The sequence below is a fragment of the Crotalus tigris genome, unplaced genomic scaffold (genome assembly GCF_016545835.1).
Source record: "Crotalus tigris isolate CLP2741 ecotype Arizona unplaced genomic scaffold, ASM1654583v1 scf7180000018550.1270297659:1495590, whole genome shotgun sequence".
NCBI classification, from domain to species: Eukaryota; Metazoa; Chordata; class Lepidosauria; order Squamata; family Viperidae; genus Crotalus; species Crotalus tigris.
In genome coordinates this window covers 460,191-486,367 of record NW_024097073.1, presented here as the reverse complement: position 1 = coordinate 486,367, position 26,177 = coordinate 460,191, and the positions used below count along the sequence as shown (strand labels likewise).

At 36.2% G+C, this 26,177-nt stretch overlaps 1 protein-coding gene across 4 annotated transcripts; it reads right to left on the bottom strand.

Moving 5' to 3' along the window:
• Nucleotides 1–396: 396 nt before the first annotated feature.
• AGBL2 (ATP/GTP binding protein like 2) lies at nucleotides 397–26,177 on the bottom strand. 4 transcript variants are annotated; one of them, XM_039354367.1, is made up of 19 exons: nucleotides 25,970–26,175; nucleotides 25,504–25,566; nucleotides 23,862–23,922; nucleotides 21,824–21,952; nucleotides 21,519–21,707; nucleotides 19,870–19,977; nucleotides 19,420–19,458; nucleotides 17,733–17,883; nucleotides 14,550–15,329; nucleotides 12,781–12,940; nucleotides 11,296–11,422; nucleotides 10,334–10,434; nucleotides 9,179–9,303; nucleotides 8,327–8,393; nucleotides 6,115–6,234; nucleotides 5,729–5,762; nucleotides 4,416–4,610; nucleotides 4,031–4,073; nucleotides 397–2,094 (listed from the first exon to the last, which is right to left on the bottom strand). In XM_039354367.1, exons 2-19 carry the CDS (start codon nucleotides 25,534–25,536, stop codon nucleotides 1,791–1,793), a joined length of 2,766 nt encoding a protein of 921 aa, XP_039210301.1. In that variant the 5' UTR covers nucleotides 25,537–25,566; nucleotides 25,970–26,175; the 3' UTR covers nucleotides 397–1,790. The 4 variants fall into 4 exon arrangements, with proteins under 4 accessions (XP_039210301.1, XP_039210300.1, XP_039210302.1 ...); XM_039354366.1 differs by having other exon boundaries at nucleotides 398–2,094; nucleotides 23,862–23,925; XM_039354369.1 differs by lacking the exon at nucleotides 397–2,094 and adding an exon at nucleotides 2,826–3,615 and having other exon boundaries at nucleotides 23,862–23,925; nucleotides 25,970–26,177.

Here is a 26,177-nt window from a genome sequence, read left to right as displayed (position 1 = left end):
CTTTACTTTGCCAAGTCACTTTGCTTCAATAGAAATTGAAGAATTCATACAGAATTCATACAATTCTACAATGACCAACAAAGTGGCTGTGTTGCAATGTTTAATTCTACTCAGCCCATCTGAAAATGAGACACAGAATTTCTATACTATATGACTTATTTTGTTCATTAATGTATTTCATGTTCTGTGTTTTTCCTTATTGGTCAAATTTATTTTACAGTACTGCTATACTATTAAAGACTACTAAGTCTAATTATAAAGACAATAAAAATAAGACTTTAATTTTTTTTAGAAAATAAATTGGTGTTTAAGAGACGATTGAAAACTTTGTTTTGAAAAAAGCTCTTGAGAAAATATTTTCAAAAATGGTCATTTTTGTCAATAGGAAAAAATGCCTAAGGATGCCAAATGTAATCAGATATTTAGGTTCTTTGTGTGAATTAATTTAAATTTGGCCCATAAATCTTCCATGTCTTTTGGTTGCCATTATACTGTTTTTCAGTGAAACATACGACAGACCAGGCTTATTATGTAAAGTTCTTTAATCTGTAATGTGAAAAATACAAAAGCAAAATAATATTTCTGATACATTCATGTACATTACTTTGCAGCACTGTACTTATAATTTGTCATTGGTTTAATTTTTTTAATAACAGAACAAAACCTGTACAAGTTTCAAAACCTGTTAGCCTTTGTAAGTCACATACAAACTTCATTAATATTATACCAAATCCATAACCAAATACAAGTTCCAATACATGGCTTCAATAAATATATTTTAACAGAGTTATTTAATTTTGCCCAACTTTAAGAACATAAACATTATTTTATGATCTCTGCATCCTCAGCACATTTTTATGTATTCTAATGTATACACGTTTTATTTTTTTTTTAATTATGAGCTAAGGCAGTAATAAAAGTGCAGGTCTGTCAGTGTACTCCTAAGAGGTAGGGGAGTGATACATTCACACAAAGGATAAAAATGCAGTAATAGTTTTGCTTGCTTTTTGTATTGTAACAGTAAAAAGGTGTATTTTTGTATTGTAACAGTAAAAAGGTGTATTCTTAAAACAATCTATGAACAATAAAATTGAATTTGTAGAATTTGCAATTTATCCTTCATAAAAGAAGGAAACCTTGTGTATACATTAGTTAGGCATAATATTTTTCCTACTAGAAAAGGTTTGGGTGATATTCTGCTGAAGATGAGGAAGTTTTCTAAAGCAACATTTGCCAAAGTACTATGAGTTCAATGGAGAAGGAGATAATTTATAAGAAGAATCAAGAAGGAAGACCACTTAACTTTTCCTTTGTTCACTGAATTTGTACTAAATTCATGCGTTGATTTTTCCTTGAGCTGATTTTGAATCTCATTAGGGAGCAAATTATTAAAATAATCAAGAGGATATGAAAAAGATCAAAACTTTGAATAGGTTCATGACGCTTCCTACTGACAATTCTGCTTTGTCACACAAATCTCCCTCCACACATAGCCCTCTATTTCTTATCAGCAAAACAAATAGGTGGGAAATCTGTATGCAGCTTGTCTTAAGTTATCTTAAGATATTAATGAAGGAGGAAAACCCCTGCCCTTCAGAACAGTTTGCTATTAATCTATAGAAAGAAGAGAATTTACTGTCTTCGTCATCAAGGCTCCAAGTTCTCATTCGCTAAAGATGTGCAGCAGTCTTTGCACTAAAGTCTTGTAACAAAAAAATCAAAATGGGAGAGTGCCTGCTTTCAACTGACCAGCTGTTACCTCAGTGTAGCTTATTAAAAAAATCATGGTTTCATGGCTCCTGGTACACAAACTTAATGCTTGGAATGGTTTCTCTGCTATCTTGTGATGAATATTTTTGACCGACTGCTTTTGGTAGTCCCTTAGTTTTGGCACAGTATTCATTCTCTGCCCTCAGAAGTATGGGGTCAATTTGGAAAGGCTTCCAAATGAATTCTCGATGAGGAAGAACCTGTGACCTGCTTTGACCCAAGTGCCACCTAGGTCTGTTGCCTAAGAGAATCTGAGATTTCAAGGAGAGACTTCTACGTAGCATTGAAGTCACAGAAGGTACTTCAGGGTTCCACCACAAGGACCTAAACAGGAAGTGGGGGAGGAGGGTAAATAAGTTTATGATAGTAAAAAATAGTACATAACAATGTTTTCAGATTGATGGCTCATACCGCTACCACCACTCAAAATACACTTTACAGTTGTTCCATCTTTTCCTCCTCAATGGATTTATGGAAAAAAAAAGGTAGAACAAATATTGGCTGTATTTCCTCTGCCTTTTTGAAGTAGAGGCTCAAGGGGATTCTCATTTCTTCACAGAAACTATGGTACTGGGGGCTGGAATCTTTAATGATTTTCCTTCATAATCCCCTCCACTAATTATGGTTTGTCTTTAGGGAGAAATATTGTTAATCACTTTTCCTTTTGGAGAGTGTAGGATTTTGATAAAGAAAATAGCGAAAGAATGGTGGAAAGAAGAAAGACATTTCCTATCACAAGTACTGGGTTTATATCAGTGGTTCTCAACCTGTGGGTCGGGACCCCATTTGGGGTCGAATGACCATTTCATGGGGGTTGCCAAACAACGCAGTCCGCCATTTTTTCCTCCTTTTCCTTAGCTGTGCTACTCCCTTTTATTCTATTGGCTTTTGAAAGCCAATAGAATAGACTCTCTTGAATAGAGTCTAATTCTATTGGCTTTCAAAAGCCAATAGGAATTGTCCAGGCTGTCTCTGCCCTGCTGAGCCCGCCAAAAGTCCCATTCTGCAAACGGTGCTGCACCAGTTGAGTAGTCCTCGACTTACGACCGGTTAAGTAGTCCTCGACTTACGACCAGTTGGAGGTCGCGGCATTAAAAATATTGAGAACCACTGGTTTATATATATATAAACTCAGAGCCTCAGAAGCAAAACAGTACCACAGAATGGGTGTGAATAATGTTTAGGAGTTAAAAACACATTTAATAATTTTAGTGTATTTCTTTAAGTGATAAATAATGTGATGTCTATATAAGTGGACAACCATATCTCTAGTAAATATTCTGTTCACCATGCCTGAATTCTAAGACCTTAAATGTAACTGTAATTGGTGAAGGATGATGTGTTCTTTCATAAATAATCTCCCTTTTTAAAATTTATTTAGGGTTGTAGGGTGGCATCTACCATTTAAGTCTAAAATGCAAAACGTTGCAAATTGTCAAGTGTAAAAAACCTGGAACAGATGTTTAGTTCAAAGCACTTAAAGTTTATTATACAGATAACAACAAAAATATTGAAAATTAAATATGAAACTAGCTTCTGCTGATCTTCCTAAAAATCAGTGGTTTTCAGAAAGTCATTATCGAATTCAATGACTTTTATAAATCATTAGGGGATTTTATTAATAAATATTTAATTTTCATTGGGTTTTGGCCAAATGTCAAGATGCATCAGATATTCCTAAATTCCTAAATAGCCTATGGAAAAATATTGTGGGATGCTAATCCTGAACTAACTTAGCTTACATTTTCCATCCAAATAGATGGGAATTGCTTCCTCTGGTTTGAGGCCATATGTAGGGACATTAACCCAATAGATATTCTCTGTATGTCTTCTATCCTTGAGTATCTATATAACGAGAATATACATGTTATCCTCTTAGATCGTAAGAGCTTATTCACCACAGTTTTCCAAAGCCTGCAAGCTCTGCAAGGACGAAGAATTAATGGTAATGGAGGAGTGTGCCTAGATGAGTGAGTACATATTGAATGGGCACGTTTGTTTCATGCTTAAGTGCAAGTGAGGAAAGGATCAAAGAATCTGATGAACAGCAATGGTTATTGTACACCAACAGTATTCCTATTTAAAGCTAAATACCTAATTTCAAAGACACACATCAAACATGGAGCAATATATCAGGACAATGTTAGTTTTAAAAAGTGCTTTAACTGTTCAAGGATTAAACCTCAGGGTCTGGGGCACACACCAGTGCCATTTCACTAAACACTCATGATAATCTCCAAGAGTTAGGAAATGGGAATACCTGTACCGTTTGACTCCAGGACAGGATGGTGGAAGAGAAATACCTATAGAGAAACAAAAATACATTTTGGGGAAACATCTGCAAAATCATAACATAATAGCAGCAATGCATTTTTTTCTAAGAGCCTTTTCTCTATGTAGATGACGAGATTGCAGTATTTATAACAGACCAGTTTTTGCATTTACATAGCCCACGGTACAGAACTGGTGTCTGAATGGCATTTTAATTATAAACAAATGGTCATGCTTTAGTCCAAGCTTTGTATGTTTTTTTTAATCTGTTGAAATCTTTTATTATAATTAGCCACACATCCAGTAATACTTATCTCATTTCTTACACATTCCACAAAATTTACTAGTCTTTCGGTACATGCAGCTTCTCATACCTGCATCCTGTTTCCCATTAGGTTCTCCATTGGAATGCCCATAAAATGGAGCAGGAAGCTGTTTGATGGTTGATGTTGTGAAACTGTGTCGCTGTATTGGTGATAGAGGAATCGTGGATATCAGGAGGGGGCTGGGATTCTTGATCCTGAACTCACATTCAGTCAGGGGAACCATCTGTTTTCCTCTAGGAATCTCTATATAGCAGATATTTTGTAGAAAGCACATATAAAATGAAAGGATCTCAAAATTCTCTAAAATATACTTTTCTGGAATCAGAAAAACTCTACCTATTCACTTTAATATATTCCAAATGAAATACATTTTTGGTGATGCAACATAATACAGCAACGTCTTTTTGTAAGAACTGAACAGTGTTGCCCAGTTAGCAATCTTGAGAGGATGATATTTCACCATTTTTTTTGTTCTGCTTTGTCACAGGCAAAAAGTGATATTGAATAAAGTAGATATTTAGTATTGACCACATTCAACATTATCTCATGCCCAAGGTTGAGAAGGAATATTTCATGTCTACAATTGTTTTCAAACACAAAAACCACAATTTCTAAACTCAGATCTATAAATCATACCATGGCACTCTCACCGGATTATTCTGAGTGAGGTTTGAGGTCATCCTGGTCCAAAGATTTTTATAGAATCTCTATTTTGAACAAGTGGAAAAGAGCTTCAAGGCAGGATTTGTACTGCTGTCAGCATGTTAAGCCATGAGCTGTGGTTGCGCAGTGGTTAGAAAGCAGTATTGCAGGCTAATTCTGCTGACTGCCGACTGCCAGCAGTGCGGCAGTTCAATTCTCACTGGCTCAAAGTTTAATCAGTTGACCCCACCTTCCATCCTTCAGAGGTCAGTAAAATGAGGATCCAGATTGTTGGGGGCAATAGGTTGACTCTATAAACCACTTAGAGAGGACTCTGAAGCACTGTGAAGCAGTATAGAAGTCTAAGTGCTATTGCTATTGCTACTGAATGCTCTCGAACAATAATAGTCACTTCATCTTGAAATAAGTAGAGGCCATTTTAAAAATAATATATTTATGTGAAAGGTTTGGAAGGAAAATCAACCACCAGTCTGGATGATGGTTGCAATGTAATATAACCAAGTTTATTGCTTATTTGCATGAAACTAAAATGCACAAGTACAAATGAATAAGATAAAAATGCTGGAACAGGGAATTTTGATGTTAGTCATAATTTCACATAAACAAGATGAATTTTTCCACGATACATGTAGAGTGTTAATAGCTGGGATAGTGCATTCCCCAGAAGACCTAACAGGATATCTAGATAAATATCTTACCTTGACATTTTTGACCGTTACTTAAGTTTTCTCCCTGCAGAAATAAAGACTGAATTACCCGGTTGGCCCTGTATCAGATAAATGTAAGTCTTAAGTCTCTGCTTTTTTTTATGTTACTAATATATTTGCTGACATACTGTTAATGAGCATTACTTGCCTTTCTTTCAGTTTCTTTACTGTAGAAATTATGGCAAGTTTGAAGTAGAATTTGCAATGTTAAAATTGGACATAAAATTTTAGACATCTATATTCAAAGATACAAATATATTTATATGCCACTTACATAGATTCAAATTAATTAATTTTGCATTCTAATGGAAAACTTTTCTAGTTGATTACTTCTATCCAATAAAGCTACGTTTGACACAATTTTACTTGCTTCTTACCAGAACTTTTTCCTTGTGCTTTAATGCAGGGCTCACAGCAAATTTCTGATGCAAATCATTTCTTTCTTTCCTGGTTCGCAGAAGTTTCTTTTTCTTCCTTTTCTTCCTCTCATTACAGTCCTCCAAAAAGAAATGCTCCAATAATTAAATATATCAAGATCAAATTGTGACACATTAACCTATGTCAAATCAGCTCAATCTTTACAAAAATCGTGCATAAATCTTTGAACGCATCAAAGAGGTTAAAATATGTTTTTTGGGGTGGAATAGGAAAAAACATGATAAGGTTTTAGTCGTGTTAGCGCCAGGCTGGACTATGGGAATATTCTAAAGATATACAAATTGGTTCCTATGCTGTGTAAAGATAGTGTTAGCTTTTCCAAAGCTTGCTATGATAAATAAATGGAACCCACTGGAAAATATTGTTCTGTTGTTAACATGAATGGATGGGTGAGAAAAAAAAAATGAAAAGCGAGATAAATGATTGAGTTATTTGGAGACCAAGAAAGGATGAGAATGGTGATTGTTTTATGAGTATCTGCTTAGTAAAAGGTCAATTTATTTTGAATATGTGCTTAATCATGACTATATTCATGCACAAATATGGCAAAGAAAATAATCTCATTGCATGATTGATTTTATTGATTATGAGATAAGACAATAATTTAAGTGAAGAATAGAAAAATAATTAAAGGTTCTGAATGTGGATAGACCAGTTTTTAGTAAGGTCAAGACTGGACCTTGGGAAAAAAAATGATATGAAAAAGTTATTGAAAGAAACTACAGTGAAAATAGAACACCACAGGAAGAGAAAAAGATAGACAGTCAGACACACACACCCATGAAAAATAAGTTGAAATGTGACAAATACTTAGAACGACACTCTTGCTGTCTTTTCATTTGTATATAATAAAACATTATTCTAAATGTCAGGTACAGGTACATTAAATATCATCCCATAAACAAACCACATCCATATTTTAGCATGGTCTTCTAAATGTTATATAGATTGTATGATGCAATAAGTTAACTAATATATCAGAGATGAAGTTAGTGCTTCACAGAGGAAGCAGAGTGAACAATCACATAGAATCATAGGGCTAGAAGGGACTTTGGAGATCTTCTAGTCCAACCCCTTGCCCAAGGCAGGAATCCTTATACAATCCTGGACAAATGGTTGTCCAATCTTTTCTTGAAAATCTCCAGCAATGGAACATTGGTTAATTGTTCTCATTGACAGGGAATTCCTCCTTTGTTCCAGGTAGGATCTCCCTCTGACGAGTTTCTACCCATTGCTGTCTTGTCCTACGGTTTTGTGTGGAAAATTATGATCCCAGACGGTCCAGCTGAAGAAACAGTGGACCACCTGGTAAGCTGCTGCAAGAAGATTGCACAGACTGACTACAAGCAGCGGCATGACAAAGTTGCATCAATGGTGCATTGGAAGATCTGCAAGAAATATCATTTGCCTATAAGCAAGAACTGGTAGGATCATAAAATAGAGAAAGTCGTAGAAAATGATAAAATTAAACTGCTCTGGGACTTCAGAATTCAAACAGACAAGCATCTGCCACATAACACCCCGGACTTAACAATTGTCGATAAGAAAGACAAAAAAGTCTGGATAGTGGACGTGGCAGTGCCTGGAGACAGCAGAATAGACGAGAAAGAACTGGAGAAGATAACAAAATACAAAGACCTACAAATAGGAATAGAAGTGTGACAAAGGCGAGCAAGGGTAGTACCAATAGTAATAGGCACCTTGGGTGTAATCCCAAAACAACTAGAGCACCACTTGAACACCATTGGCATTGACAAATTCACCATTAGTCAATTGCAAAAGGCGGCCTTACTAGGAACTGCTTCCATCCTGCGACAATATCTGTAATACCATCAAACATCCACATCTGCCTATCCCAGGTCCTTGGGAAGGACTCGATAGGTAGACAAAAATGCCAAATCCAGTCTGCACATCTGGTTGACTGTGCGATGATCAATAACAATAACAATAATAATATAAGAGTTGGAAGGGACCTTATAGGTCTTCTAGTCCAACTCCCTTCTCAGGCAGGAAACCCTACTACTTCAGACAAATGGTTGTCCCGTCTCTTCTTAAAAACTTCCAGTGTTGGAGTATTCACAAATTCTTCTGTATTTTATATTTTTTAATTTTTCCAATTGGAATTATTCACTGAAGATGCATAGCTCTCACCTTTTCTACCATCTTGAGCAAATGTGCAGGAGGGCCATCTGATTGGGAGCTGTCAGACCCACTCGTGCTAATTAAAAGAAAAGAGAAAAGCTATTCATGTGATGCACAATGACAAATATTGTTATTGTTTTGCTTCTAGCAGCTAGGAATTTTGCTAGGAAAGCTTAAGTACTAGACATAAACTGTATCATTGGATAGGCCTAAAACTTTAAATCATTCAACCTATCTTCATCATCAAATCACCTATAAGGCATAAGCCCTTAAAACTAATTATGTGGTGAGTATCCCTTCCCTTGGGTTGCTTCTCATGCCTTTGTGGTGCCAAAGTTATTTCTGATTCAAGCTGCATGGCTGTCTGCTAATGGAATTGGAAAGACCGCACAGATGTTTCTTAGCTAACCTAGAGAGTAAGGATTTTTTAAAATAATTACCATGTCTATCCATGTGATTTCAATGCCCATTAGTATATTCCTTCAATGTAACATAATACATACATTAACAGTTCCTATGAAACGAAAAGTACCAATGAAAAGAATGTACAGTATGTGATTCAGCAACATCTCTGAAATCAAGCTGTTCAGTAAGACAGCGAGTGAGGTTGCATTGATGGATACTTGAACAAGATACAGCCTCAAATAGGTACAAAAGTATGAAGAGCAAGATAAGAAAAAGAGCCTTCAGAGATGTAGCTCTTGTTTTAAGCTTTCTTTTTTTTAATAAAAGAGCTAAAAATATTAGCAGCATGGTATCCTCTGGCGTGATTATTTTATAGTCTTGGAGGATAGAGAAATCCACAGGGCATCTCACTTTTACAAAATCCCTTATCACCAAAGGTGGGAAGATTTGGATTACCTGGATTCCACATCAGATAGAGAGATGTCACTCCAAGTGCTTTCTGTGTTTTTACCCAATTCTGAGAGCTTAGACTGGATTTTTTGTTTCAGTAATTCCTTAAGCTCAAGCAAGCACTGCTGAAACTAAGAGAAGAGCAGAGAATTCTTAGACCAAATGGAAAATATTGTTTGGCTACACACTTTAAAATGTTCTAACCGTTCTAACCATTTCAGTGAGCAGTAAATATTAACAAGTAAATATTCAGTGGGCAGTAAATATTAACAAGTAAAATATAAAACAATTTGAAAAATGTACAATATATCAATCTTCATATACACTTAAAAGATTAAAAAATAAATCCAAATGGCATCAACAAAAATCTCTTCAACCAGCATGTGCTCATGTGCAGGTGTGTGCGTGCACACACACACACACACACACACACACACACACACACACACACACAGAGGCTGAATTTCCTTTACGATGTACCAGGATCAATATGAAAAAATTCTTAAATTATATAGTCTTTCCTTTGATTATCAAATTTCCTACGTGGACTAATTTACATTTCATAACATGTTCATAACCCGAGGGGCAACGGCATTCAGACAAGTTTCTAGTTAACAAAATTCCTATGTATACTGAAAAATTAATATCTACTATTTGGTTGAAGTTTTGTTTATTTCTTATACATTTCAGACTCACAAAGAAAGAGCATATACAGTAGAGGAGCGGGCTGCATACATGTCTTCTATTGGTATTTGGACAGTTTGGATTTGAACTGCATGGACTATGGCTATTTCCAGACTACGTACTTTCAAAATGTAAGAAATAATAATGGCAATATTAAAGTATGCCTCAGAAATATGGGAGCTGTTGTGGCGCAGTGGCTAGAATGCAGTACAGTACTGTGGCTGATCCTGACTCTGCCCACTGCCAGGAGTTAAATCCTGACCTGCTCAAGGTTGGCTCAGCCTTCCATCCTTTTGAGATCAGTAAAATGAGGACTGAGATTGTTGGGGGCAATATGCTGATATTTGTAAACAATTTCGAGAGTGATATAAAGCACTATGGAGCGGTATATAAGTCTAAGTGCTACTGCTATTTAAACGCCCTGGCCAATCCAACAGTATCTTCTAATTCTGTTAAGCTACAACTGGAAACTCTTACCTTAGAGCGGTCTGGATCACAAAAGTCCAATAAAGTGTCACAGACATGATAACCTAGAGATTTGAGATCCTCAAACGTAAAATGACAGTTACTTTTAGCACCTGAGAAAGACAAATAAACATGTGGCTCTTTAGTATTTGGTACAGTAAATACCTTGATATGCAATCAAGAGAAAGGTATTTCCCTTATTCATCATATTGTGTAATTTATTATTTAACCAGCATTCTTTGCAGTCTTTTTTTTTTGCCCATCGTATTCATTATTATTCAATAAAGGGCAGAGCATCCATTATAATCTTTTTTCTTTCTTTTACTCCTTCCTTTTTTGCTTACTGCTCCTGAAGAATGAAAATTTACTCTTCAAGTTGTATTGTTTTTCTGATCTTTTGCTGTCTACAGTTAAATTATGTTCTTTTCCATGCAGTAGTAATCAGAATTAGCTAAGATCTTCCCCCCACACTTTCCTTTGCTTCTTAAAAATACAAAAGTAGATACAGTTTTAGATGACCTCCCTCATGCTGCTACTGCTACCAAAGTCTATTGACTTTGACAGAATATTAAAATACCTAGTTCCCTGATGATGTTAGGATTTCATAGCCAGTAAGCTTGTTTCTCACTTTACTATATTTAATTTGAAATACTCTTAACCTACAGTCTCTGTATCACAAGGAGATAACTTTATTTTCCCACAACTTGAAGCAATCAGCCCAAGCAATGAAATAAGGCTGGGATAGCCATGAATTTAACTGTAGGCCTAAGATGCAAATCCTCACATTCTGTAGGCCGAGTGCACAGCTGCTAACCCAAAACCAATTAAAAATCACCAGACCATTAAAAACAAGAGAATATGTGTAGTTCAGGGTTGAACTATGGGGTCCTTGGTGCTCTCTGAGCTTGGTTGTTTTCCCATTATCTGAACTAGATACTGTACTACCTTGAATAGAAAAAAAGATGTACACTTACCAAGTGTTGATCCACTGAATGTAGATTCCATGGTATAACTGTTCTGTATTCCCATTCTCCACATCACAACTCGTCCAGTTCCTTCTTTACACTTCTGAACTTGAAATTTACAGCTGTTGAAACAAAACTGAACATCCAAATTGTCCAAATTAGAATTATTATATTATTGGAGATAGTTATTAAAGCATTGTTGATCAGGCCAAATAAATAATTAACACTTAGTAATCCATTAGATGTATTTAAAAAACACTCTAGAATGCAGGTGATTGAGAACCAGTTTGGTGTATTGATGAAGGTGCTAACCTATAAACCAGGAGATAAGTGAGTTTTAGGCCTGCCTCACGCATGAAAGCAATCTGGGTTGACTTTGGGCCGGTCGCTCTCTCACAGCCGAAACCACCTAATAAGTTATTGTGGTGGGGAAAATAGGGGACAGGAGTATTAGCTATATTCACTGCCTTGAGTTACATAAAAAGGTGAGATAAAAAATTAATAATAAAAACAATTTCTCTCTCAGATTACAAACTGTGTATCTTCTAGGGATTGTTGGCATACAATGTTAAACCATCTTGTAATCTGCTCGGATTAGTTTAGGGTCAAATAAAATACAATTCAAGATAGAAAGTCTGAGCTAGCCAATCAGTGTTTCCGAATATTATTTGTTATGTTCTATCACTGCTTCTGATTAGCTACATGAAATTTGGCAGTGGACATATAGATATAGGATCTTTTTTAAAAAAAAAAATAAACATCTGCAACCAATATTTACACGTGGCCTTTAAATAATGTTGCGTTCTGAGCTGTAGCATCTCCTTCTCCTGCTTCTGATAGTGCACATTTCTTTTCCCCATCACCTTACGCCTGGGTTCTGCCTGATATTCAGCTACAATTGTTTTCCAGTCATTATTCAGGCCCATCAACATTTTCCAACAAATCTCTATTGCACAGAGGAACATAGAATGAACGCCTAACTGCTTCAAAAGCATTTTCTGTATTGACAACAATGAAATGCATGGCTTTTTTAAATTAGAGGTATAATTTTAATTTTACTTTTAAGACCTGCATTAATTTATTTGGTTTCTTGAAAATAAAAAGATTTATTTTTATGAGTTTGTATTAAATTTTTGTTATCTGCTTGTACTGAATAATTTGCTCTATTTGTAAAATGTGAGAAAAATCAATATCATATAGTTCAAGAGGATTGAAAAAGTAGATATGCTGCATAAATACGTTTCTGTTCCAAATTACCCCAAGTTTCACCATCAAATGCTTCTACATCCATTAATTAAAAATGGCACAAGTCAGAATATGTAGTTTATTTAAGGGAGGACAATTTTGGGTATTGTAATCAGACTTTTTTAAAAAAAAAAAATAGATATTTTCCAGTAATGAAAAGAAGTCTGAATAAAACAGTATCTGTGAAATTTAGACAATTTATACTGAAATAATGAATGTACTGAATTAGAATCTGCATGCAGGTCCTACCTTATCAGGAATATTCTTGCTCATCATAAGAGGAAAGATTCGCTCATGAAGTAACTGATCTTGTGTATATTTATTGTTACAGCCATACATGAAGATATTGTTCTTTCGACTATGTCCATGGATATCACAATAGAGCAGAACTTCACGTTCCTCAAGGACTCTTTCAGAGCAGGGACACAAGACAAAAATAAAGAGATCCAAGGAAACCTCTGAATGTCTGATTTTATACATATAAACATATAAACAACTATATTGTATTGTTTCCCCCCACTTGTATGGCAGTATCAAAAATTATGAATTTGAACATTCCTGATATATACAACTTTAGCTAGATTTAGTAGTTATTTAAAGTAAATAATTGGTTGGTTCTCATTTCCCTACTAATGGCAGAAAAGCTGTAATCCAATACACTTCTGGCAGAAAAAAGCCAGTTTGGTCTAATGGTTAAGGTACCAGGTTAGAAAGCGGGAGACCATGAGTTCTAGTCCCACCTTAGCCATGAAAACCGGGTGACCTTGCCCAACCTCACAGGGCTGTTGTAAGGAAAATAGGAGGAAGTTGTGCTGGACATGTTCACCGCCTTGAGTTATTTGTAAAAATAAAAATAAATAAAAAATAAGAAAATGAAAGCACAAGAATTTTAGAAACAAGAAATAAAAGCAAAAAACAAACAAACACAACCCACTGATTCTCTGACACTTTTTTCAAAACTGACCAAACGGGATAGCCCTTAAAATTCAAGGGTGTTTTAGGCCATTTTACCTTCTAATTGAAAAATATGTATGAAATCCAGGAAGCAATAGTTAAAACAGAAGAATTAACCAGCTATACAATTCTAAATTGAGAATGTTCCAAGATTGTATATTTTTAGTTTATTTATTTAGCCATATGCAAGCTGTATCATAAGAAATGCTAAAATTACTGTATCAATATCTTGATGATACCACTTTAATGGCACAAGTGAGAAAGCCTTAAAGAATTATCTTACTGAAGATAAAAGAAGAGAATGCAAAAGCTGATCTGCTGTTAAGATTATGTCAATAAGAAATGCCATCCCAATGTGATAATAGTAGAGAAGATGTTTACAAAGTAACATCGTCTTTTTAGGCTCAAATAAGAAATTCTGACTGAAACTATGAAAAAAGACGTCTACTACAGGGAGAAGTATGCTAACTCTAACAGAATATTAATATAGAGAGCCATCACACTGCTAACAAATCTGTCTTTTGCATTTTTTTCCTGAAAAAAGCATTCATTGAGAAATCCTGGCAAAACGGTTGCAGGACACGGGGTTAGAAATGAAGAATAATTGAATAACAACAACAATGCATATAGCTCATATGAATACTTGCTAGATGCTGCCCTTGACTGATAGGTAATACAGCATTTCTAGAGATGCTCAGAGTGTATGCACTTTTCTAAATTTTCTGTTGATAGTATACTCTCCTATATTTTGCAGAACATATATTGGATAAGCCAAATAATTTCACCAAATAGCACTGGCATATTTGAAGTCTCCGTAGCCTCCCACATGCAAACTAAGTCTGATATTTGTATTATTGCAAAAAAAAAAAAAACCCTTCAGAAACTGTTGTAAGTATATACACACATGCTCACACAGCGTGTACATATGTGTTTATTAAACAAATTTATATAGCTGCTCAGCTCACATGCAGTGACTGTGTGTGTGTGTGTGTGTGTGTGTGTGTATATATACAGTTCTTAATATAAGCTGCCTTTAGAACTTCATATAAATCTCTGTCACTTACCTCTTGATCATAGCCCGAGTATACCAAATGCAGGGGAAAGATTCCTTTAATTCTGTCCTATAGTTTCTGTTCAAGTCTCTTCCTGCCAACGAACAGCGATAGTTCCCCACAATAACTCCATCTGGGTTCAGCATGGGCACAACTTTGAATATGAAGAGATCTCGAAGGAGCTGAGCATCAGGAGCATCACTCAGGATAAAATCCAAGAAACCTCTCATCACCCATGAACTATTTGTTTCCCCAGGATGGACTCTGGCAGTTAATATAATAGCCTTTTTTGCTGCTCCAGCCATGGCGCTTTGGGACGGATTGGTAATAGTAAGAAGGTATACTGTGTTTCCAGCTAGACTGTTGCACAGAGGGCGGAGTTTGCAATGCTGAGAATAGAGTGGATTACTTACCAAAGTCAAAAGATAATTTTGTAGGTCTGAATAGGTATAAGGATAAAATTGAGCAAAGTAACATGTGTCATAGCTGTTAGGAAAACACACTGTCCATGTGAGGCAATAGAGGGTTTGACCTTCTTCTGTGTTGTATTTATAATACTTGATATGATTACCCACCCTCCTCCAGCCAATACCCTCAGACTCAGCATCCTTCTGAGAATACATAAGAGGCTTCATCCCCATATTGTAGAGGCTTTTGGCTTTCATCAGATTAACAATTGTGAAGCGGTACATGACATCTTTTCTAGTATTTTGTACTCTGAAGTAGTACCATTGGGTATGCTTGCTGGTATAAAGATCCGTCCGCAAAGTGAGTTCATATTCATATTCGCCTCTGAAAGGAAGCAGGGAGAACAAAGATGCATTAAAAGCCAGCAGAAGAAGAACTACATAGCGACAGGTCCTTCAGTCTTATTTAAAGATGAAATAGAAGGATTCATTTTATTACGGTCTTCCTCCCTGTGAATAAAGAGTTCAAGGACCCACTCTTTCCATCAGCTGGTTAATGTGGCATATCATTTGTTATTTGTGTAGCATATGTGGCCTTGACCAGATTCCATTTTGGGGAAATGGGGAGTTTTAAGAGATGAACTGAATGCCTTAACTCTTGCTGGTCTGTAGTATTTAGGTGATTTGCTTTATATGGAAATCAAGGTGGCTTAGAAATCTTAGCCAATATTCATTTTTATTTTCTCTCATTCAACAAGGAAGGGGATGAGTTAAAGGTAAGATGCAAAATAGGTAAGTAAGAAGAACATTCCTTTAGAAGAGTGCTAAGATGTAACAAAGACAGCTAAATGGCTCTCTCTGCAAGGATCTTGTGGTACTAATAGTTTCCCTAAAAATCTGATAGGGAAAGCAGTGTCTTTTTGGAGTGCCAAATGTGAAAATGCCACTTACACATACAGTTGTATACAAAGTTTAAGAACTACTAGTTAAATTGTGAATTCAAATAAATCCTGAAGTGAACAGAAGCTGACAAAACGTCTACATCTTCTGCTTCTACTGTAATCCACAGCAAATTCAATTACTTAATATTTATGTGCAATTGTTTACAAGTAAAGTGTGAATATGGCAAGTGAAGAACATTGGACAATATTTTATATCATCTTTGGCAGAAGGAACAACTTTAGAAAGAGTTAAGAGTCTTGTCTCACTATTGGATTTCCCCCCTCTTCCTTGCAGATCTCGTCTAATAGTCTCAGGGGGTCTATGACAATTCGCCCTGGCCAGCTTGCCACAGCCAACTCACCCTGGCCAACTTGCCACGGGACAAGAGTTACACTAATATCAAAAGAATGGTGGAACAGAATCATTAAAGAAGGGATGCAAAAACAGGTACAAAATGAAATGTGAATGACAAAACTTAAAATATTTTTGTAATTGATTTTAAATAATTAAATTGAATTGTTCAATTGCCCCATGGCAAATTGTCCCACAGCAAGTTGGCCCTGGCAAGTTGTCCATGGCGAGTTGGCCGCAGCGAGTTGTCCCATTCAGAGTCTTAGGTCTCCTTGCATGACCTGCATGCTTGAGATTTTCTCATGGACTTTCAATAATATCCAGCTCTGGGGAGTAGAAAGATCACTCCAAAACTCAAAGGTGCTTTTTCAAAAGGCAACTGGACTGGTGGTTGGTTTTTTTTTTTTTTTGTTTCCCCCCCACTCTGATACAGATGACATTGATACAGATGACTCTGATACAGATGACATTGAGGCCCCAAGTGGCCTCAAGAGGTCTCAGGGAGAGTGCTAAGACCAGAGACTGCAAAAAAATATGATCCTTCCACACACACCCTGCCATCCTGTCAGAATTCATCCTTCTATCGCTCCCACGATGCTGGCAGAACAATGAAGCTTCTTGGATGAGAAACAAAATGTCTTCCTCAAGAAAAAAATAGTCCAGTTGCCTTTTGAAAAAGCACCTTTGAGACAACTGTGACCTGGGTGACTTTCCACAGACACCATTCCAAAACCTTTGTCTTTCTTTCCTGGAAGCATGGTTAATTTGAAGATAAGAGAGAATAATGCCTTTATAGGCCCCTCCAAATTTCAGTGCTATATGCTAGGTCAGCTCTTTCTTCTGTGATAAGATTCTGGATGAGGGAAGCCTTATTACAGGCCAACCTGCTGGCACCTTTGGTAATAATAGCAACTGGAACTCAAAACTGCTCAGGATCCAGTGCCCTAGTGTTGGATGCCTGGATATCTTTAGCTGAGTCTCATCGCTCATTCTTCTTTTTACTTCCTCTGTTGGTTTGCTTAATATACAAATGCTTGTGAGTTCTGGATAACCAAAAACCTTGCTAACTGCTTAGATAAAGCACTATTTACCCAAGATATTAGGTTTCCTTTGAATTGTTTAGGAAAGGCATAATAAATCATACTGTTTTTAGTTGCAGATACATTTGCGTAAAAAAGTTTGCATAAAATGTGGCAAAACTCAGTTAATAATTGCCTTGCTTAGCCACAGAAATTTGGAGCTCAATTGTAGTCATAAATCAAAGACTACCTGTATATCAATTAAATTAAAATTCATGATAAAGTACATCTGAAATATGAGGTATCTCTTACAAGGATATGATTTGTAATAAATCTTAGCACTGTTAATGTTAATGCAATAGCACAATCAATGTCCTTCAACAGATTATCCTAGCCCTTCATTAAAAAAAAATGTTCTCCTTTTCTGCTCCCACATATTTTCCTGCCCTGTATGATTCCCAACTCTTCTTACTCACACCCTGATTGCTTTCTGGAGATTCCCACTTTCAAAGCGTGATTCAAATAACAGTACAGTATCTTCTGGATCTTTTAAGGTGGCAGCAGCTGACTTGATAGGTAGCCTTGATCCTCCAACTCGTGAAGCAATAAAATAGGCATCTGTAGTTGCTGCAGAAGAAAAGGAATGCCTGTCAACAAAGTTATCATAGATCTTGCTCTGTGATAAGTAGATCTGTGTACTAGCTCTGCAAAGTTTGTTATTAAAATTACTGACAAACACTAATCTCCCATGGATAAATAGCAATTAAAATTGATTGCAGATAAGTAACCTGATTCCAGTTTTTCTACTTTCTAAAAATTGGGCAAAATTAAAAACACTGTACAGTACTTCTCTAACTTTCCTCAATGATGACTTAAGAACTAAATTAGATAATACATGCAAGACAATGTGTGTAACAATCCTCAAATTATTCAAATTCAAAGCAATTGGGAGAGGCTATGGTGGAACAGCAGAATAGTTGAAAAGGTGCATAACTCTGCCTTCAACGAACATTTTTATTATAGTTTTCTACCTTATGCCCTTTTTTAAAACCTTTGAAATAAGTACTTTGACATCTTTGGTAAAGACCCTGAGATACGGCAGGGTGTTAAATATAAGCAGTCTAAGTCTCACTCAACCCATTTTTTTCCCTTTCTCCCTCTTCCTTCAAATTACTCTTAACATTTTTTTTCCTTCACTTTACATCATGCCCCCCCCCAAAATCAGCAAATTTTGTGATTTATTATTTTAAATTGAAAAATGTACTGTGTATTCTCTGAGCTTGTAAAAATAACATTTTATTTTTGGATAATCCACTATGTTTACACAGTGACTGGCATTGGAAAGAATGCTAATGATGATGGGTTGGTAGATAGGCAAAGACATATGGAAAGATACAGCTCTTTTTTCATTGTCTTTGAACCCTCACATCCCTAAATATGACACCTACCATTTCCTTTCCAATAGCAAATGTGAAGTTTATGTTCTGCAAATTAATACTCATTATGTTATCAATACAATTAATTCTTGCAATTCCAAAAGTAGTTTTGGAACCATTATTAGCATTGTATATGTTTAAGGAAGTGTGAGAGGAGTGATAACCTAGAGGTCTTGTACAAGATTCTGACACTTAGAAATTACACTTATGTAATTCAGTCAAGCAAATAACTTGATTATATTCAAGAATACGATTCAAGATTTATATTCTTCATGTATACATCATGGCTTGAGAATATCCTTAATTTAGAATCTACTAAGATGATATGAAAATCAACCTCACAGAATTTAATATCCAGACAAATCATATTTTGATAGGAGATAAATCATACTTCTGATTGATAATCCAGCATGATTTACTTTCTTTTCTAGTATCCAGTGGTCTATTATCCACACTACTTTCTTTCTCTTTCTCTATTCTAATTCACAACTGACTCTTGTCTTTATTTTCTAATTCCCCATTTCCAAATTTCTCTTCTGATTTTATCAATAGATTCCTTCTGTCCTGTTGAATTTTCCATCATTCTCTCTGGTTGCCATTCTCAATTTATTCTTTTATTAGAACTAATAAAATGCATTTAAAGTATCTGTGTAGGAACAGATTTCTTAAGTAGGCGAGAGCAATGTATATGGAACATAACTTTTAGCTGATACATTATTTGACTTACAGGTATGTATTATACCAGAGGTTGTGAAGCTGAGAACCACTATGGAAAAGCCAAAATATGATTATTTTTAAAATGTTACAATATGTAAAAAAAATAAAGCATAGATTATTTATGCTCTCAATTTAATGTAGGGTTTCTATAACTAATTTTTTACAGGTGACCAAAGTCATGTATATGTCAAAATGTATATGAATTTGCAGCAAATCATTGAAATTAATTCAATAATTAATAAAACGTTATAATTGATTACACTGAACTACCAGTTAGCCTAAAACAGCATGCAAATTTAATGTTTGTAGACGTATATATACACTCAGATAGATGTACATGGATGATTTCAAAATTAAGATTTTTTTTTAGCCTTTACAGTAGATAGCCTGCACTATTCTCAGCCACTAACTAATAAGGCATCTTTATAGCAATGTATTATCACCCCATATATACCAATACCTGGTTCTATGAAATAGACAACGGTTCCAGAACTCTCTCCAACTATTTCCGGTGCAAATTCATTTCCAGTTGGCTGATAAAAAGGTTCCGGTTTAGGAGGAACCCATTCTAATAAAGAAGCAAATAATGGCACATACTTATTTCACTGTGATTTTGATTTCCCAATTTAAAAATTCAATACTTCCTATTTGCTCTGGTTGACTCCTTCCTCTCAGTTCCATTCTAAAGACACTTCACAGTATGATATACGAGCATACAGAACACATTATATATATATTTATGTGTATGTGTGTATATTCACACTTACAATTGTAGCAACTTCCCCATGGTCACGTGATCAAAATTAGGATGCCTGGTAACTGACTCATAATTATGATGGTTGCAGTGTCATGGTGTCATGTGATCATCTTTTGCAACCTTCTGACAAGCAAAGTCAAGGGAGAAGCCAAATTCACTTAACCACCATATTAATAACTTAACTGCACTAATTCACTTAACAACTGTTAAGGTCATAAAGTGAGGCAAAATTGACTTAGCAACTGTCTCACTTAGCAACAGAGATTTTGGGCTCAATTGTGGTCATAACTTGAGGACTACCTATATTGTCCTGGATATTTTTCATTTATCAATTTTTTGAAAGCATAATATTTCAGAGGCTATTTCAAACATTTGTTATTGAAATCCAATATATAGTTTGCCCCAAATTTCAATGCTAAACAGGATAGACAAATTTTAATTGCAAATTCAATGCCAAATTAAGATAATGCTCTGAAGGTTTTGAGGAAATCTTCAGTTACCAACCCCCGCTGTAATCAACCTAAAGCTTTGACATTATGTTTTAAATTAAAAATTGGGAATATTCTCATTATAGAGCTATATCCTGGTTTTTTTTATTGTATAAAAATATTCTGAACAATGATTGAAAATACCTATTTAAAAAATTAATTAGTCATAAAGAAACAAGCCTTGCAGAAAGAAAATCAGCATTATTTCCAGACAATTAATCCTATCTTGCTATTCTTAAGTTCTTTGAAATTTTCATCAGGCATGAGAATAAAAGTGATTGTCAACATGGTATATTTGGATCTAACTCTGTTGATAGTATATATTTGGATTTTTTAAAAACCATTTCTCACCAAAAAGTTGTTGACTTAGCAGTCATAAGAAAAATTGACTTGGTGTCTTGTGCATTTGGTTACAAACAGAAAACACTTCCTCACATAAGCGTATCATTAAATTGTGAAATTCATTACCCAAGACATAATAATAGTCACTAGCAGGATAGGCTTTAACGTGGAATCAAATAAAAACATGGAAAATGGAACTAGCACTCCTGAATACTCAATTTGGAATACCTCCAGGTTGTGACTAGCATGGCTCTAAATACTAGCTGTAGGGGAACAGTGGTGGGACAGAGCCTGTATCTCCTACTTTGATCTCCTGAAACATCCAGTTGGCCATTGTAAGATGCCGGATTTAGATGGACCTCAGTCTGGCCCAGCAGAGCAATTCCCATGTCCTTCTTTTCTCTTAAATGTACAGGATTATTTCTGGAATGATTTGCAGGCATATGTAGCAAAATTCTATTTGTACAATAAATACATTACATTACAACTAATACATTTTTCCCAATATAAGATTCAGATTACCAATGTGATAGATATGATCCTCGATTACTTCACACTCGATTGGCCAGAGTGGGCTCAATTTTGAATTTCTACCTCTAGGAAGAGAAAAAAGATTCCGAGGTTCCCGTAAGCGCAAGATACTAGGGCTTTCTAGTTGATCAAGCATGCGCTGTTTGCTTTTAAGAAGTGCAGTTTCCATTACTAGTGAACCTGTCAAAGGAAAAACATATACAATATGCTACTACTTTCTTTTCAGATACTCAGTGAAGGTTTTATTTCATTTTCAATATCTAACGCGCAACAGGTTGATAATTCTGTTTACTTACAGAGTAGGGTCTTGTCTGAATCATGTTCTTTTCTATCTTTTTTGCAGAGGTTGCCTGCTGTCAATAAATGGCATGAGTTCTCCCAGCTTTCAAAAGGAAAACTAAACTTGTGAGGAAAATTTTCCTCATCTAAGAAATAAATTTTTATAATATTATTTCATGAAATTAGTTATTTTTAGTTAATCTTATAATTACAAGCTCTCAATGAATTACCGTATAGCTATTACAAATTCAGGAACATATAGATTGAGAAATTATGCTGTATTACCAAAATCATATTTATATGCCAGACTCACAGCACAGCTGCCAATGTGTTAAATTCAGCTGCAACTGTCTGCAGATTCCACATTGCCTTGCAACACTCTTACCCTCATATTTCCCTAAACTATTCTGGAGGATTTGGGAATCCCAGATTCCTAGAATTCTGCTTGTTTGAGGTAGGTGATACTGCAGTCCAGTATCATCTATATGATATAAGCTGCCCATCCTTGAAATTGGTTTATACTGTACATAGGACCAGTTTCAACTGCTGTCTAATCTGATGTGTATTATCAACTTCAAGATTGGGCAATTTTTCATCTGAAGGCTGCACTTAAAAAGAAAAAAAACAATGTTGGCCTCCAAATCCCAAAGGTGTTTTTCAAAAGGCAACTGGACTTTCTTATTTTTTTCCTTGAAGACTTCAAAGAAAGTCCAGTTGCCTTTTGAAAAGCACCTTTGGGACAACTATGACCTGGAAATTGGGAATCTCCATAGACAGTTGGCTTCCAATGGTTACTAAAGCTGCCCTATATATATAGTGAAGATTGAGACTGAAAATGAAGGTTTAATCATCAATTTCAATCTTTATAATCAAATATCAACTATGTTCAATTAAATTCCACTGGTATCATCCTAGGGATAGTCAAGGGAGAATGAAAAGTCTATTATTCTCCCTATGTCCCTAAAGTCCATTGTGGAAGGATTATCTGTTTCAGAAGGTTAGGACTGAGGCAGAAGTAAAAGGACAATGTCTTATATTGTGTGGTATCTGTGTGTGCTTATAAGTCAGTCTTGACTCCTGGCAACTGCTTGGACAAGTCCAGGCAGTTTTCTCAAAACATTTTCAGAATTCCTTAGCCGGTGTCTTCTTCCTAGAGCTGAAAGACAAAAACTACCTCATATCATTCTAAAAGTGAACTAGAACTCTGAAATTTTATAACCCAGTGCCTTTAACCATTATATTAAATTGTAGTAGTATAGTATTGGAATAATGTGTCATTTTTTCAATATTTTCTCATTTTAGAAATGCAACAATTTTTTTTATTAAAAGACATTTATTTTCATATGAGAACCTATCCCCTAAAGTGTTACCCACCTATCCAGAAGCTGGCAGAAAACTACACTAGCACAAAATTTGTTGTGCCCATTGCTGACCTCTGTCTTGCCTCCACCCTGTCTCCAATTACTCTAAGTCAGTTGACCTTTCTCCATGATAATAGGTGGCAAAGCTTAATAGATTCTATATACCTTGAAGCTGTCCTTAGATGGTATCAGAATAAAGGGGAAATTACTATTTTAACATTAGCACAGCTAAGGACAACTTAAGCTTGTTTCACTTATGGATTGTGGACAATGGACAAGGGCAAGCTGATTTTTAGCTATGATAGGTTTCTTTTATTGCTACATTTTATTGCACTGCATGCTAACTCACTGCTCACTCCAGGAGTTCAGTCCTGATGGGCTCAAGGTTGACTCAGCCTTCCATCCTTCTGAGGTGGGTAAAATGAGGACCCAGATTGTTGGGGGCAATATATGCTGACTCTATAAACCACTTAGAGAGGGCTGTAAAACACTATGGAGCGGTATGTAAGCCTAAGTGCTATTGTTATGGCTATAAATAACAGTAAGCACTAAGGTTTTCTTAATGTTCAAACAATAAAAACAAGCAGTAAAAAGCAATCCCTAGCTAGTCCTTTGAAAAAGGTAGAATCTCTTGCTATAGAATGTTACAGATGCAATAAAGATGAAAACATCAAATTGAGAACAGACGCCTTACCTCTGAAATAACCATAGTACTGGAGATGTTGATATATAAACTGTTCATATGGGTCTTTAAACTGCTGTGGAAACAATAAGATATCTGATCATTCTAAAAGCCAGCATGTATACTTGAAACTCATTTACCATAGTGTAGCAATGCTGAGACAAAAACAAAAATATCTGAATATGCTGTATTTTAAGTATGCTCTTTGAAAAACTTCTTGCTGGTCACACCCAAAATCCAAACTATGACTGTTCATCACATCTTATCTATATACTATTAATACTGTTGTGTCTGTTTGTTTGTAGCCTTCAGTTGGGCAAAATTGGGAAGTACAGAGCAACAATTATTGAACCAAGGTAACCGAAATGGGCTAATATATAGAATGCTGGGACCTATGACTCCTGTGGGAATTAAATTTGGGAAAGTTGTGGCCACTTCACACCAACGCGCCTTCAACTATATTTCCCAGAAATCTGTAGATTGTATGACACAAGGAAAGATGGGAAAAGCAAATTCCCAACCTCCTTCCTACCTCCCTCTAGTCCCTGAGGCCTGGGAGCAAGTCCTGATGGGCAAGTGGCCATTGGCTGCTTTGGAACCAAGACCAACATTTGAAATCTCCTAATGGCAATGACTGGTGATGAAAGGGAAGGAGCTACTGGGATGCTTGCTGGTGAGATATAGTTGGCTGGTGAGTGGTTGAGAGTGAGCCCTCTTCCTCTCTGAAAGGAGGTGCCATTGGTGATATGCCTGAATAGGGGAATGGAGATTTGCTGTTCCCTTTATTCCTCCTCCCCAATCAAAGTGATAGGCAGTCCTGTAGGTTTGAGGAAAGAAGGACAATCGAGCACTTGGAATGCCTGCTGGTGAGATAGGGCTGGTTGGGGGCTACTGGTAGTTGGCAAGGGGGACATACCAAAATGGGGAACGGGTGCAGTTTTCCTTGTGGTCTGCAACTCACTTGGTTCCCCCTTCCTCCAGCAAAGTGGCAGACAGTACTGTGAGCCAGCCAAGAAGAAGGTGGCAGTCACCTGAGGATCATAGGGGAAGGGAAAAAGTGCAAGCATGTGGAAAGAAGAGTGACTCAAAGGGTCACAGGTCACTCGTGTCTGTAACCTTTAACTGGGTGAAATAGTGCGTTGAACAATTTTTGAATCAAGATACCTCAAATGGGCTAATTTACAGAAAGTGTCCAAAATCTGGAAAAAAATAACCCAACTCTAGTGGAATTGAAATTTGGCAAATTTGATGAAATATTTTAATGACATAAAATTTTATAAAGCACTTTATGACTTATTACAATGTGCTATTAAACATTTCTATGCTCAACTCCTGGTGTTTGATTATGTTATGCAACATGGGCTACTTTCAAGGCAGATACATCTCTAAATATCTCACTGAGTTTTTAACAGTTTTTCAATACATTAGCTCTGTCATTGTTGACATCATTGAGGAATCTGTTGAAATATCAGTAAAATGATGATCCAATGGATTATAGGTTGTATAATTTCTCCAAAATATCTAAAAGATTGCCCCCTTTCCCAGAAACCCTAGTTTTTGCTTTACCACGGATCCAATCACTCTCAGAAATTTAAAAAAACGAGAGACTTTTAACCTAATTTCTTAAAATATATGAACTCAATTTTGTACTAACCTGAAACTCAGGTTGTGGGTCTAATGAACACATGTTGAATGCAGTGATGTTATCTGATGATGCCTAAAGAGAATAGAAGGGGAAGGGGAGATACCTGAAGGTTTACGACTTTTTCTTTTTTTGCTTAAAAGTAACGACTGGTTATTGTGCAAATTTCTCACAAATATTATCAAGCACAAGATGATGGTGGAGTTGTGAAAATGACAGGACTAAGCAAAGCACAAAGGATCAAAGAAAATAGGGGAAGGACAAGGAAGGGCAGCAGGAGGAGGAGAAACCAGAAAGAGGTTTTGTCTTAGACAGACTTTTAAAAACAATCCCTGCTGCCAAGATCAAGACACCGTCGCCTCCGTGACCACGGACTCTCACAACCACACACGCTTCCTTCCGGGGATCAAGGGCGTATGTGCGCCCTGCCTCCCATGACCCGCCAGCGGGAGCCGCTCCTGCACTAGCCTTAACGTACAACAGTCGCGCTCCTGTCTCAGGAGTGAGGAAGGAGTATTCCGCCGGTCCTTCGTGTAACCGACGCAAGGCTTTGCTCCATTCAGGGTGACGCAGGCCCGCCTCTCTCGGCCTTCGGGCATCTCCAACAGTGACACCCACCGCCTATCTCTCTTGTTCCCCTCATTCCCTCTGGAAGCGAACTTGGTATCCTAGCGACCAGTCACGCC

Excerpts from the sequence above, each read along its gene's own strand:
- AGBL2 (XM_039354366.1), bottom strand. The coding sequence starts at position 25,536 with ATGTGTTCATTAGACCCACAACCTGAGTTTCAG. Across the intron at positions 15,330-17,732 it reads CTCCAGAAAGCAATCAGGGT|AGGCGAATATGAATATGAAC; the intron begins GTGAGTAAGAAG and ends GCTTCCTTTCAG. Across the intron at positions 11,423-12,780 it reads GCAAGAATATTCCTGATAAG|TTTTGTTTCAACAGCTGTAA; the intron begins GTAGGACCTGCA and ends TTGGATGTTCAG.